This window comes from Betta splendens, chromosome 1 (assembly GCF_900634795.4).
Source record: "Betta splendens chromosome 1, fBetSpl5.4, whole genome shotgun sequence".
In the NCBI taxonomy this organism is placed as follows: domain Eukaryota; kingdom Metazoa; phylum Chordata; class Actinopteri; order Anabantiformes; family Osphronemidae; genus Betta; species Betta splendens.
Window position 1 is genome coordinate 9,063,783 of NC_040881.3, and position 14,739 is coordinate 9,078,521.

General features: G+C 47.0%; 1 protein-coding gene and 1 long non-coding RNA gene across 16 annotated transcripts in view; one reads left to right on the forward strand and one right to left on the reverse strand.

Moving 5' to 3' along the window:
- Positions 1 to 14,739, forward strand: part of LOC114853094 (nuclear factor 1 X-type-like) — a 92,537-nt gene that overhangs the window by 15,880 nt on the left and 61,918 nt on the right. The window contains exon 1 of one of the 15 annotated variants that reach the window (XM_041070950.2): positions 10,603 to 10,743. The exons of 13 other annotated variants lie outside the window; for them this stretch is intronic. Coding sequence is in view for 1 of the 2 variants with exons in the window: in XM_029146073.3 (XP_029001906.1) it covers positions 14,459 to 14,461 (3 nt within the window). In the remaining variant the exon portion in view is untranslated. Of the gene's footprint in view, positions 1 to 10,602; positions 10,744 to 13,740; positions 14,462 to 14,739 lie in introns of those variants that run through there. One more of the 15 variants, XM_029146073.3, reaches the window with a different exon arrangement.
- On the reverse strand, positions 8,939 to 10,726 carry LOC114853137 (uncharacterized). Its single transcript, XR_003785511.3, has 3 exons — positions 10,627 to 10,726; positions 10,078 to 10,123; positions 8,939 to 9,229 (listed from the first exon to the last, which is right to left on the reverse strand). It is a non-coding gene; the product is annotated as an uncharacterized LOC114853137 (long non-coding RNA).

Here is a 14,739-nt window from a genome sequence, read left to right on the forward strand (position 1 = left end):
CGGGTGAACTTCAGTTGCCGTTGTTGTTGTTTGTCTCTCCCTCTTTCTCCGTCGTTCGCCGCCCCCTCCTCCGTCGCCCCTCGGTGTGTTTTTCGTCCTCTGATTTTCTCAGAGGCTTTTTTTGTGGCGCTAGCCCCACTGAATGGGACAATGCAGCCTAGCGTGAAATTAAAGCTCTTAGTTAGTTTGGAGTTGCTCAAAAGAGGATTTTACACATGCATGCATTCATACACCCTCCCATGCACTATAGATATAGCTAATTAGAGGAAGTACACCCTATGTCGAGCATCAAGGGCCCAATTAAAAGAGTAGGGGAAACTTTAGTGTGAGAGATCCAGGCCAAATGAGCTTCGTGAATGCATTTCTCTGCCTTTTGTCCGAGCGCTATGTCTGCCTTTTTAATCCAGGCGGGAGAATATGGACGAGGCCGATATGAGAAACACACTAGTTTCTTTAACATATGCGCGTCACGTCCCGCGGTGAGCGAATCAAGAAAGCAGTCAGATTGATCACGCTGACAGGCGAGTGTCTGATTGGAAACAGACTGAGCTGCTCCCGCTGACTCTTCCAAGTCTCACGTTGGAAGTGGTCTCCAATGAAATGTCTGTCGCGCATCAGCGTCGTGCATGTGAAAGGCATTTATTTGTGCAGTTCCCCACCATGGATGCTACCTAGTAAGAAAGGCTGGAAGGTTAAGTATTAAATCTGCTGTTAAACTGCATGTGAGCGAGTGGCAGGGATAATTCAAGCCAATAAACATATCTAACACTTTTCACAGAGTCAACCTTGCTGCCACCACTTATGGCTCCTCATACGCAGTAGCGTGGTCAAATAACACACGCGTGTGCTCAGCCCTGTTCCCTCAGAGTAACTACTGGTCACAGGGGCCTGACGTCCCAGCGAAGCAGCCAGTCGATCCAGTTGGTGAGTCAGACTTTGTGGAACAAAGTGTGCTGCTCTCTGATCCCTTCTGCGGCTCCCTCTCGCTCCCTCTCCCGTCGAGCGCGCTGGCGGCCGGCCAGGGGTGGAAAAATCTATAAGCCATTGCGTAACATACCATATCTTTACCTTGGTTGAACCCCCGCGCAAGATCCACAGCTGTGCGAGCGCACAAACAGAGAAAGGAGTGTGCTCGTCGCTCGGCCCCGCTCCCTCTCTCTCTCCCTCTCTCTCTCTCTCTGTGGAGCGACGCACAGAGTGGCTTCTTTGTGGCTAGTTTTCAGTGTGTATCCTCATATAAACTCTATCACACCACTTTGATCAAACGCTGCTGACAAAATATTTTTCTAAGCGATCGCTCGCCGGAGCCGCGCGCCAAGCCGAGAGCGGGACGGGGCCGCGTGTTTCTGTGACGTGGGCGAGATTCGAAATGAAAGCCACGTTCGCTCGGTGTTTTGTTTCTATGACTTATAAACTCCATGGGAACAGGGCTGCGCTGCCCTGGCCGGTGGCGTGTCTAATGGCTGCCGGGCCCTTCGTGCTCCCGGGTTCGGCTTCGCGCACGCGTCCGTCTGCACCTGAAGCTCCTCCTGCCCCCGAGGGGAGGGCGGCGGCGGCGGCGGCGGCGGCGGGTTCAACTTTTGGGGTGTAGGTCGACGGGTGTCGTCGCTGCTGCAACTCTTATCGCACGCGTTAGCGGCAAAAACAAAACAAAAACCAAGGGGAGACGACAATAAGCTGCAGTTCACACAGTGTGCGGACGCCTGTGTGATCATTGAAATGAGCTGACGTGCCAAAACCCCGGCTAATCACTTCTCATCTCCACTACTGTGAATCACTCAGCCAGTCATATTGCCCATTTGAATATCACATGGCCGGCCTGTTTTTGACGGTGGTGGTTATTATTAAATGGTCTGTAATGACTTCTGATAATCCGCACATGCAGCAGGCGTCCTGAAATGCGCTGGGAGGCAGTTGTGTGTTAATGCACCGCCGAAAACCCAAAACACATGCAGATGTGTCGAGGACCAAAACCGCAAACCCGGTTGAGATCACGGCCATTGTTCCAGTGCATGCTCGGGCTTAATTTTGACCAGATTGCTTATGGAAATGTTTTAACAAACGTGCAATTTTTCAGAGAGCCAGAGCCTCCATATTAATCTGATTTACCTTAGTCGCCTTCAGCTCAACTGTGTAAAGGGTCAAACCGTGTTAGTGTGGTTTTGCCTGGGGGGGGGGGGGGGGTAGACAAGGCGAAGCTGGGTGGGAGAAGGATACAGCATCATTCACCTCGTGTGCTGCATGTGTTTTTAAGTGCGTGTCTGTCTGGGAGCTAACTGTGTGAACGTGTGCGAGGCGGGCTGCTGATATGTTTGTGTTTATTGACTCAAAGAGACAGGCCGTGGCTGCGCACACAGCGAGGTACGAGTGGCAGAGGTCCAGGCTTAGGGGAAATGTGTGTGTTTAAAGTACACACAGGCCTAATTATGCTGATTTAAGCATTCTTGCGGTCCTCCCTCTGGCTTGTGGTGAGTTAACTGGCACAGGGGCGTCCAGCAGAGCGAGCGAGCAAGCGAGCGAGAGAGAGAGAGAGAGAGAGAGAGAGAGAGAGGGAGCGCGAGAGTAAATATTAAGCACAGAAGACAGAGATAAACATACGGCTCAATGAAGATATTAACAAAAAGCGGAACAATGTCGGACCAACTGAAAGGACGCCGGTGGTGTTGAGCTGCGGATAAAAATAATGTCGTAGTCGCTGGTGAAACAGAGGAAAAACACAGAGCTCTGTCAAACTTCCTGGCAGGTTTTTTCCCTCCTCACTTTGGGGTTAAGCGCGCGCCCGCACTTCGTATTTATTTTTATATTCAGATGTTATGGATTGCTCCGGGAAAAGGCTGTCCCATTTCCCGGCAGGAGGAATTAATACTGTTTGAATGTTCTCTCTGGAGTCTAAAAAGAGGAATTTTGCCGTGGAGTTTGGGAGTTTTTTTTTTTTATGTGAAAACCTGACCACTGCTAAATAAACAAACAGGGGATGATTAAAAAGTGACCCTTGTTTGTTCACCCGGCGCTTTCTGGCCCGTGTGTGTGTGCACCTGTCTCTGCACACGCCTGTACCTGACTGAAAGCAGCCCACGGGCCACAGGTTTGAATGGTAAAACGCATGCATGCTATTAGAGGACTCATATGCACAGTTGCACACTGTAAGGCCTGCGCAGGTTCCTTGTGTGTATTCAAGCTCCCTTTCACTCGAGTGATAAAATCCTGCTGGGGACTAACTCCAGCCTCGGACCTTCCCACCCTCCTCTCGCTCCTCTCGCTCTCGCTCGGCATTTCCCTCGGCCGTCGCCTCGCTTTCGCCTCGCTTTCTCCCGTTGCCGCTTTCGTTTCAGCCGTCCCTCCCTCCATTTTGCTGTACCTCATTCTTTCCAGGCCCCCGCCGCTGCTCCTCGCGTTCGCTCCCTCAGGAAGAGCCACAGTCTTATCTGGGATATGTTGGATTTGGTGAGCTTAAAAGCCACTTTGCGGACTCCCTTTCTGCCTCTCCTGAGGAAAACGTAGACCATCCCACAGTTTCACCAATCACCAGCTTTGTCCGTTGGAATGCTGCTCGTCGGAAAGGCCCAGATACTCCCCGTAGCGTTTTAATGCCATTCCTCCACCAGAAACTCCATCTTCTGGCCTTTTTCAGAACCCTTTCTGTTCCTACGATAACTAAAATGCTTGACGCGGACGTATTGGGTTTCTTCCGTGATGAGAAGGAATGCCTGCGTATCATAACCCCGTTACGGTGCTTCGAGGAAGCGTTATCAAGAGAAGCATCTCTGCACAAGAGCTTAGTCTCTCCTGTCCTAAAAGCTCCGCTCCTTTTTTGATATTCCTCTCTTGAAACCTATAAAGCCGAAAGCCACTCTAAAATTAGCCGGGACAATGGCATTGTTGTGTAGGATGAAGCAATTTCTCCAGGAATTGGAAAGCTAGCCTGAATAAAGAGAAGGCCTAATCCTTCCGCACAAGATCCGTTAGTGTGAGAGCGTCAATATTTACCACACGTTTTTCCCATTTCTAGCTCTTTGAAGCAGAATATTGTGCTGCCCTCATCATTCATGTGAATAAATGTTATGATGATAAACGATGAGTGCAAATCCATGAGCAATCCAACCAGAATATGATCAGACCTGTGGCGGACCCGCTCTGACATGTGGCGAGCGAACTGGGGTTAGGGATTTGCTCATGTGATGTGTTGTCGATGGAGCGACTCCGCCGGCGTAGAATCACAGGGAGACAGCGGTGATGGTTAAACTGAGCAGGGACGTCAGGCTTGGACGAGGACTCCAGCTCCCCGAACAGCATTGCAAAGCAAAGGCGAGCCCTTGGCGCGCGTGTGTGTGTGTGTGTGTGTGTGTGTGTGTGTGTGTGTGTGTGTGTGTGTGTGTGTGTGTGTGTGTGTGTGTGTGTGTGTGTGCGTGCGTGCGTGCGCGCCTGCCTGCACATGCATGTGAATTTAATCATGTGCATTTGTGCGGATGTGTGGATCTGTGTGTGCAGGCCATACTGCATTTGTGTGTGTGTATATGTGTGTGCGTGTGTGTGTGTGTGTCGGCGCTGTGCGTGTGTGTGTGTTTCAGTCCTGACAGCCAAGAAGCCTCGGCAGCATCTGACGTGGCAGCTCTTGCTGCTTTCAGTCCAGCTCTTTCCTTCTGGCTCACTTTTCTGTGATACTATCTTTCATACAATCACATGTTTATAAATGGAGACTGACTGGTGTTTCAGACCGGACCAGTTTCGCTGTGAGTCGATAAACACTGCACTATTCACTGCAAAATAACTTGGCAAATATTTATTGCAAATAATGATTTTTTTTTTTACATTTCTAATGAAATTAGAGTGAATCCGAGCAGGATACAGCGGGTAAATGAAAGATCATGATGCCGTCTGAGCCAGGGCAGCTTTTGTTACATGTGTACAGTATTTTACTAGCTATTATATTTCTAAGCAACTGAAAGTGATTTTCATGTAACTAAAAAAATTCTACTTAAGACTAAGACTGGTACAATCTATTAAAAAGCTGTTTACAGTATTGATATACTGCTCTTCTTTTTTAACATTTGAACTTTTTATGATAATTGCGTAAAGCATATAAATCCAAATTTTAAAATACTGATGATGGGCCGAGCGCTTTTCTGCTCTTTGGTTTCCCCGTTCTGTGAGGTGTCTTTTTACCGAGGTGGGTTTTCTCCGTTTTACGTCCCCTCTGCGCACATGTACTTATGGCTGTCTGTCTGTGGTGCTGTGGTGCTCCTGAGGTCTCTGCGAGGTGGTAGTTTAGGCCGGGGAAGTCTGCGAGCGCGGTCAGAGGGGAGATAACTGCACACACGCTCTCCCAGAGGCGCCCGTCTGCATCACGTGTCGGTCGGCCCTCCCTTTGCTTTGTTGCAGAATTATTTTAAAATGCAAAGCACTGGTTAGAGGGGATATTTACCGTGATTTAGCACGCGCGTCTTTATGTGTTTGCGTGTGTGGTCAGGAACGCTCTTTGTTTCTCGCCTTGTGCGTTTCTTCCAGCCTGACATGGCGCTCGCTCGGCAGGGAAGCCACTCAAAATGGGCAGGGTGACCTTTAACCCTCCCGCCGCCAGCTCGGAGTCGGGCGTGAGTTCCCGCCGTATCAACAGTTCATCTCCCTTTAACCCAAATGCGGCCGAGCGCGGCAGAGATTAAGGCCCGGCTCTCAGGAAGCCATTTGGAGCAGACACCTTTTAACCCTAATAGGATCAGAGTGGCACAGGAGGCCACTTGGAGCGGCCACCCACTCGCGAGCGCTAGCACCGGCAGCGCGGCAGAGGCCAGGCAGGGTGCACAGGCATAGGCCCAGCTCGCATCATGCCACGGGGAGCGGGCACCGTTTAACCCCTGCAGCGCCAGCGCGGCACAGGCACAACTCCAGCGCGAACGATAAGCAGAAATAAATCTGCAGGCCTCAGTGTTCCCGATAACAAGCTCGCCGATGCGGAAAGGAGATGGAGCGGGGCCGCGCTCCCATCTGCGCAGCGGCGTGCCACAAACATCCTGGTCTAATTGAAAACGTGAAACTGCGATCGCCAGTCTAAATTTTCTTCTTCGAGGCCTGATTGACTGAAGTAATTAAGCAGGCGGGTTGAATTGTTACGAATATAATATATTAAGACATTGCAGCGTGTCTGATGTTTAGATGGAAAAACAACTCAAAAATGAAAACTTGCTTCCGTCACATATTTTACCTCCATAAATATAAAACGTTATCATGAACACACAGAGGAATTAGTGCTATCATTTGTATCAATCGCTCTGGAAAGCCTTTTCATAAAAGCAGGTGTTTATTGGTTTATTATTCATCACTCATCAAGATTGGAGCCAATCCAGCAATTATAAATATGGTGCAACTTTAAACGATCATGTGGGACAATAGACACTCTATGTCTCATGCCCCGTCTGCACCTTTGAGAGCAAATCTAGCTGATTTTAAAGCAAATAAATGTGACCTATCACAGAACTTCTATTTATTGTTAAGCATTTGTGCGCTCCACTAACAGTGTTCAACAATGAAGAAAGCAATTGAGAATATTGTATATTATATACTACATACTGGTGGGTGACATAATGCCTGTAAAAATATTTGGGCTGCGGCAGGAGTAGCTGTTTGAGAATGAAAGAGACAGTGGAAGGGACAGAGGGGCAAAGGGAGTAGTCTGGCACCGGCCAAGGAATGAGTGCACGAGTTCGAGTCTGCGTCGGTCTGAGTGAGGAAAAGAAGAGAGAGGGAGTTCGTCGGTGAAAGGAAGAAGGCGGCGCAGGGAGCGGGAGAGAGAGATGCTGCAAAATGGATCGCAATTGAGATAGAAAGCGCTGGCAACTGGCAGAAGTGAGAAGGTGAAGCAGCAAAAAGCAGAGGGAGGGGTGGTTGAAGTGCAGCAACAATATGGAGCGGAGGAACGGGAAAAGTGTGAGAGAGAGGGAAGATTGCAGAGTAAGAGGTAAAAGGGAAGACGTGGAGGAGTAGGTGATGGTGGGGGGCACCGAGTGAATGTGTGAGTCGGGCTGGTGGTGAAGCATTTGCATAAAGGGTGAGGGCACTCTGCCCGGCTTTGGGGAGAGGTTGGCATCTCGCCTCGCCGACTGGCAGAACGCGGAGCAGGGAGGAAGAAAAGAATGAGGGGGAGTGAAAGAGTGAGAGAGAAAGTCTCTCAATAGTGCATCTCTTGTGAGAGGAAAAGCAGGCCTTGGCTGCTGCCGGAGCTGGGCACGGACAGGAGAGAATATCGGGTTTCATTATCTGCTCGGTTCCTGCTGTATTTGCTAACCATGAGGTTCAAAGCCCTCGCTGCAGCTGTAGGCAGCGCGCGGCGGCCGGCGCGGCGCTGGCATGTGCTGACTGGGTGGCTGTAGGTGTGCGAGGCGGACTCCTTGCACACACACACACACACGCACGCACGCACGCACGCACGCACGCACGCACGCACGCACGCACGCACGCACGCACACACACACACACACGCACACGCACACGCACACACACACACACACACACACACACACACACGCACACACACACACACACACACACACACACACACACACACACGCACACACACACACACACACGCACACACACACACACACTGACCTTATCACCAACCCCTAGCCTCTGTTTTACTGCAGTCTCCCAGTGCTGTAGGTGTGTGTGTGTTTCAGCTTCACTGGAAACGCGTTGATTTGTATTTGCTTTGCATATATGTGATCCCATACTGCCCGTCATGCTGCAGCCACATGTTGAACTGGGTCCATTAAATCATTGCAGTGCGACAATCTCTTAATTCAGTTTGAGGTCTATAATTGTGCCCAGTCCTATTTACGCCACAATAACATGATCCCTAAAAGAAACATTCCTTCTAATTGGCCGCACTCTTTTCAAGATAAACACTCAATCTTGCATTGTAACGTGTGATATTTCACGTAGACTTCATCTTCACCAGGATGAAATGTATCGTGTAGGTTTTGAAACCTGTTCACCAGGAAAAGACTACATATATTTAACAAAAGTATTCTTACTAGTCCAAAGTGAATTCACTTCCTCCAGTTTTTTCAGAATTTTCACTTTCTTGGAGTGACAGTTTTCTTTGAACAAAAACCTCATAGACTTCCTGACTGGTTCAATTTTATAAACGAAAAAAAAAAAACAAATCTGGAGGAGCATTTGCTCTTATGTTTCAGGCGCATACACGCGAGGCTGCAACTGTGTGCTCGGACAAATCCATCGCACAAACCTGAAAGCGTGTGGAGTGTTACCCAGGTCAGCAGGCGTGTCAGAAGCCCCGCTCTGCTATCGGTCCCCGCGTCTCTGGAGCTGTTTAAAGCTCACTCTCGCTGTCTTTCCCTCTCAGCCTCATGCCACAAATGGCTTCCAGACTTTCACACATAGTAATGCTTCAGTGTGTAAACAGGCATAATTACAAACGATGCGCAGACACACTTTTAACATCAATCTGTGCCGATGGGAGAAGGAAAAAGAGGGGAAAGTTTCTTCCTCCTCCAAGAAGGAGAATGGATGAAAAGGCTTTGCGCTGGATGGGAATGGAAGGACTGGCACAGAGGAGAAGTGAAGGGGTACATTTTAAAGAGGAATAATGTTGGTCTGTGTGAATGCATGTGTGTGGGCTTGAATACGTGAATGAAAGGCTAAGAAAAAAAGGACACTTTTTTTCTGTTTCACGAAAGTTTCCAAGGAAATTGCAATTCATGTCAACTTGTCCCTAATTATTTCATATCCCTGAGGCCCGTGAGGTTACTAAACCATCACCTCTTAATATCTGTGAACCTTTTTTTCCCCCTGCGCTTCTAACGGAAAGAAAACTTTGCTCGACCCATAGAAAAGTCCTCCTCATCCATCTTCCTTTCCTAAAGGAGTGGACATATTGGAGGTTTACCTGCGATGCACAATAATTACTTAAGGTTTAGTTTCATGTAATGTGTTACTGTATATTTATTGTGTTACATACAAAGATCAAACACCTCAGTGATCAGTTTGCAGATCATTGCGAGGGGCCTGGACACCCACACACATGCACACTAAGGGAATCTAGTTCAGCTCTCTCGCCGTATCTCCCTGACGTCACCCCACTATTTGACAATGTGTGATTTTATACAGCAGATGTCAAAGTTGAACTCCAGTTGCGTCCTGACACGCCGAAGCCTTCATCAGCTTTCGGTGAGTGTCTTCCTCCCACACTCAGCTTACAGGATCAGACAAAAACCTGCAATGTGAGACAAATATAATTTATTCCTTACACATCTGGCCTTCAGTTACAGACTTGTTTTTGAAAGAAAGAAGAATTCCAAATTTCTTAAAAGTTTAATTTAAATAAAGGGTTAATGGGTCCCAGAGATGTGTACTTTTCAAACAAATAATGGAGGAGGAATTAGGAACAGGGATACAGACAGAGGGGGACAGGGGATAGGATAGGGTAAACAGTAGTATTGGGGACAAGGCGGAGAGAGAAAGAGAAGAATAGAGAGAGATAGAGAGAAGAGAGATAGAGATAGATATATAGATAGATAGAGATATATAATATATATATATATATATATATATATATATATATATATAATAAAAGAGGGTCTGGACTTTTATTTAATAGCAAAAAAGAACTGCATAAAATACATGCATGTGTTGCAGTAACTTAATATCATTCATTTGTATTAAACTGCAATTGTAATAAATAAACACTTTATAAACATTATAATATTTTCCTATAAGTTTCTAATCTATTACATTGTATGTATTGATTATTTTTAATTAGGTTATGTAAGTTAAAAATAAAGGAGCAATTAAATATAATATACATGGTAGAATATCTTACAATATATTTTTTGTTATTAAAATAATTTTATCTGAATACAAATAATTAATACGGTGCCCTATAAATGTCATTTCAAAGAGACGTCATAACAGCAGATTGTCCAACAGGTTGGATTTATTTTCTTAGAGTGTTTTAATTTCCAATACGTCATGATTTATTTTTAAATTCAAATTGTATTTTGGGGAAACGATTACCATGTTTGCATATTATTTTAGCCTCTAATATCAGCTGTGTGAACTCACGTCTGAGGCGTCTCCTCCATGTGGGATGTGGCGTCGAGGCCCCGATCTAAAGATTATTGTGACACATTCTTGTCAGGTAAATGCTTCTAATAAAGTCACTGAGTGGGAAAAGGAACAGATCACTTAATATAAATAAATATAAGTCACAGACAGGAGCTATTGGTATTTATCCACTGACTTGCAAGCGTTGATAGTCGGCCTAAGCTCGTAACGCGTTACACTGGCCACAGGAAGAAAAGAAAATGAGAAACGAATCGACGCTTTTGTGCAGATGTAATTGATTGTGTTGAATTTGGCTCATGCTTGTCTTCGTTAATTACCAATACTCAATAGACTCTGCTTTTAATTGCAATTCGACTTTTGTTGTTTTAAGTTTGACCCTTCTTGTTTTACGTAGGCTGCTGCGGCTCACGTCCCCGCTCAAGTTCAATTGCGCGTTACGCGGCGACGACGACGTGTAAAAACGCATGCGTGGGATATTTGGAGCAGTTTTATATTTATAATAAGTGATTTATTTCTTTTTAACGCCACACACGAGCAGCACCTTACCGTGAGACGGACCGAGGCTGCGGTCGGTCGGTGCCGGTTTAAGAGGTTAACGGCCGTCGTTAGCTAAGTGACTGACAGCAGCTAGCGGTCAACGCTCCGCTGAACGCGGTGCACGAGGTAGGTTTCAGCGTGGAAGTGTATTATTCAGTGTAGTAATTAATGTTTGTAGTATGTTGGAGTGTTCAAGTTCAGGGTTCGGCCCGTTTTCAGATGAACACACACAGGGTTGGCGCGTTCCTCAGTAACACGGACAGCTGAAGTCAGAACCTTTATACTAAATATTTTAATGCCCAATAGTTTTTGAATTGTTACAATAGTTCATTATTGACAATGTCTTCCATCTGCTTTAAATGGAACTGAGTTGACCTTTTAAGGTAGAGCCTCAAACAACATGACAGGTGTGTAATGAGTGAATTCTTTTGTCTTTTACACCACTTAAATCTTAACTACAACAGCTCTGGGTTTTTTAATGGCTTCCCTTTGTTTTGTGGCGCTGGCAGTCGCTGCAGCCCGGAGCTTGGCCTTGTTAATAAAACCCTTCTGCCCTGCTCCCGGACCCAGGACCCAGGACAGGCGTGGAGGTTGTGGTGCCCGGCCTGGATGAACAAAGGTCGTGGTTCTGTGACACGCGGCGCATGGCACGCGGAGATAAGATGAGCGCTCGCTCACATCGTTGCAGAGCAGATACCTGCAGAGGCTGAAACCCTGCCAGAGATCAGCAACGGAGAACGCTAGGGTTCTCCGTCACAGTCTTTAACACTAGTGAGCTTTAAGCGCAACATGCACAGACCTCAATACCTGTGTTGTGCTCTTCTGTATAATCTTGTGTAGGGTCCAGTTTATGATCACATTGGATGTGGCATGTTATTGAGGGTGGATTGCGTTATGGGCTGATAGTAACCTGGTAGTAATCTCTGTCGTAATCATTTGAGTTTTTTAATCACAATATACTAATATGATATGTGACTATAATTCATGGCACCTATCACACTTTTTTCATTTTTTCCCCCATTCATCAAAATCCCTTCAGTCTATTAGGTGACAAACACACCGCTGTCGTTATTTTTCCAGTAAAAAACAAACACCCATCCCGTTTTACTGCATCATTTTATTTTGCCTGTGTCATTCATATTCATTCTCACATTTTTTTTTCCATGTAAGACTCCGTGGGGCACGCGCGTGCTAGCTCGAGGAGCCCGTGCCCGGCTCAGCTTGGTCCAGATGGGGCCTGTACCCCACCCCCTCAGCAGTCGCCGCGCTGAGCCAGACCGCCAGATAGCCAGCTAGCTACCCACCTGGGTAGCCAACCAGTCATTCACCCAGCCAGTCGTGTTGCTTTTCGGCCAACCTACCAGTCAGTTTGCCAGTCGGTGACCGGCCAGACATTCAGGCTGCGGCTCCTCTGTCAGACGCTGACAGAGGAGCAGGCCAGGCTAAATCTGATGGTCCTGGGAGCAAACCAGAGGAGTCTGGCCTTTGTAGGGCTCACACAGACATCCTGTCCCGTCGCACAGCAGGGCGCTTCATCTCGCAATCAAATGTCTGGGCCCTCTACACAAGTTAGCTTTTTGTGGCGGACGCCTGCTGCCGAGATCCCAGTTTTGACAGTGTCTCTATAATTCCTGTGAGTCTCATGGATTAATTCATGTAATTTGGATCGGATAAATGAGCTAAAGTGTTCTTTTTTGTCATTTGGAAGACTGGCATTTAAATCCAGCTTTAATGAGTAGAGCGTGTCATACGTATTTCGTATGAAATCATCGTGGAGATTTAGTTTTTCTGACAAAGGTAGCCGATTACGCTGAATTTATCCTTGGTGACAGTCTTTGTCTGTATTTCTCCCATAGTGCACTGGGCACAGCTTGTCCCTCTGAGGTCATGTAGGTCAGCCAATGAGGACAAGGCAACACGCTTGCCAGGGACGCTATACAGCCCTGTGCTCCTTCCCTTTCTGCTGCTGTGCACTCCCAATTATGCGTCATTGTGCTCTTTATAATGCAACACGATGAAAATATGGGGAATTTAGTGGCTTCAGTCGGACGCAATAAAGCTTTTGACTATTACAAAGCCCGGCATATCGCAATCTGAAAGCTGTAGACTAAGCTTTGTGAATTACAGGGAAGCTGTATAGCCTGTTTCAGAGAGTTTTAATATCCGCTTGTCTTTGTAAACTGCTTAACATGTATAGGCTACTTACATGAAGCCGTCCACCACAACATTTGCAGCCGTCATTGTCCACCAAATTCCGTCTCGTGGGATGAAAATTGGGTGGCGCTCTAATTTGGTAACAGAAACTTTTAATGTGTTTCTGTGTCTGTGCAGTTGGGGCTATTAAAGTGGAGTCAAAAAAAAAGAGGGCTCGAGAAGGGGCCAGTTTGGATGTGAGAGTGCATTTTGAAACAGGAGAGCATGTTTTTGGATGGTATTTTTTGTTGGGGTTGGAGGGGGGGGGGGTAACAGGCATTTTCTGCTCCCTCCTCTCTTTGTTTGTGTGGTAAATCCAGGAGCAGCTGCTGGTCTCAGGGTCTAGTGGGATTTTGGGCCTGTGTTTTCTCATGCCATCCCATGCCAAGGTGGTGTAACGCGAGCACAGAGAGAGAGAGAGCGCGAGAGAGAGGGCTTTTTCTGGATGGGGAGGGTGAGGGTGGGGGGAGGTGGTTGGAGAGCTGGTTTGTTGGGAGTGCTGTGACCACGCTGATGACGAAGGCGATGAGGGGAGGGGGGCGTCGGGGGGGGCTTCAGAAGGCGGGTGCTGTCTGGATTGGCTGCATGTAAAATTAATATCCTCTGGACTTTGCCTTTGCACTAGATTGGAACTTGTCTATTTGGCTAATGACGCGCCTTCTGCCTGCACCCCCCCCTTCCCCTCTCTCTCTCCTCTCTCGCTCTCTCGCTGTCACACAGTCTCCTCCACCAGCCACCAACCATCCCCCCCCGCCTCCCTGCGTCTCCCTCTGCCATCGCTCTCTCTCCCCTCCCTTCCAGCACTGGGAGCGTGCGTATTGGCTGGGCTGCTCGAGACTCTGTGCCAAATAGGTGGGCCCTCTGCGCGTTGGCACAGACTCAGTCAATGGTTAGAGAAGGAAAGTGGAGAGGAAGAGAGAGAGAGAGAGAGGAGAGAGAGAGAGACAGAGTTGGAGAGAAAGAGGGAGAAAAAAGAAGCTGCACTCGGGTTTGCCAGCGGTCGTGCACACTCTTCCAACATTGATTCGGTCCTCTTGTTTTTGTTTTTTTTTCTTCTCCTCCTCTGTCTGCACCCCCCTTGTCCAGCTCTCTCTCGCCCTCTCCGCGAGTCTTATGCAGATTCTTCCGAATTGAACTAATAACACCCGCGGCTCTGCCAAGCTTTTTGTTTTGGTTTTCGTCAAGATATTTTTTTTTCCCCTGTATATTTTTGCAAAAGGGGCTCGCTTAAGTTTTTGACGAATGCACTTGTTCTTCTGCAGCATTTGTTTTGTTTATCTGTGCATGTCCAGCTTTTTTTTATCCTTTTAGAGGGCGAGATTGCTGAACTTCTCCACACTCTCCTTCTGTTGTGCTCTTCAGCAGCACCTCTTCTGCAGCTCCTGCTACAGTACCTCCTGTGTTCCTGTGCTGGTATTACACTGCGCCCCCTTGGCCTGTCTCCTCTTTCTCAGCTTTTTCCCCCCCTGCTGCTTTTGTTGGACAGTTCTCAGCTTCTCTTTTTGATTATCTTTTCCCCCCTCAGTCTTTTCTAATATACGCAGCATTACTGCATCATTTTTTTTTACTTAATAATCCAGTTTCTGAACTGGTGGTGCATTTTAAGTTCCTTTGCAATCGGCAGGTGAACTTATGATGAGAGAGCGAAATGGTAACTACCTTGTTATTCTTGTTTAATTCATGTCTTGTGATCGTGATGTTATTATGTGACTGCAGTATTGGTTAAATATTTGTTAAATGTTCTGTCTCTAATTTTTTAGCTGCTTTATTAATTATAATTTTGTGTGTGACTTTTCAAATTATGCGTTACATGCGTTGCATTAAATAGTTTATATAGTCAATGTCGATTGGGTTTTAAATTTGATGTTATAATTTAATTCCACAGACTTTATACTGTTTTATAATTTTTATTTTAAAATATTCAGTGCC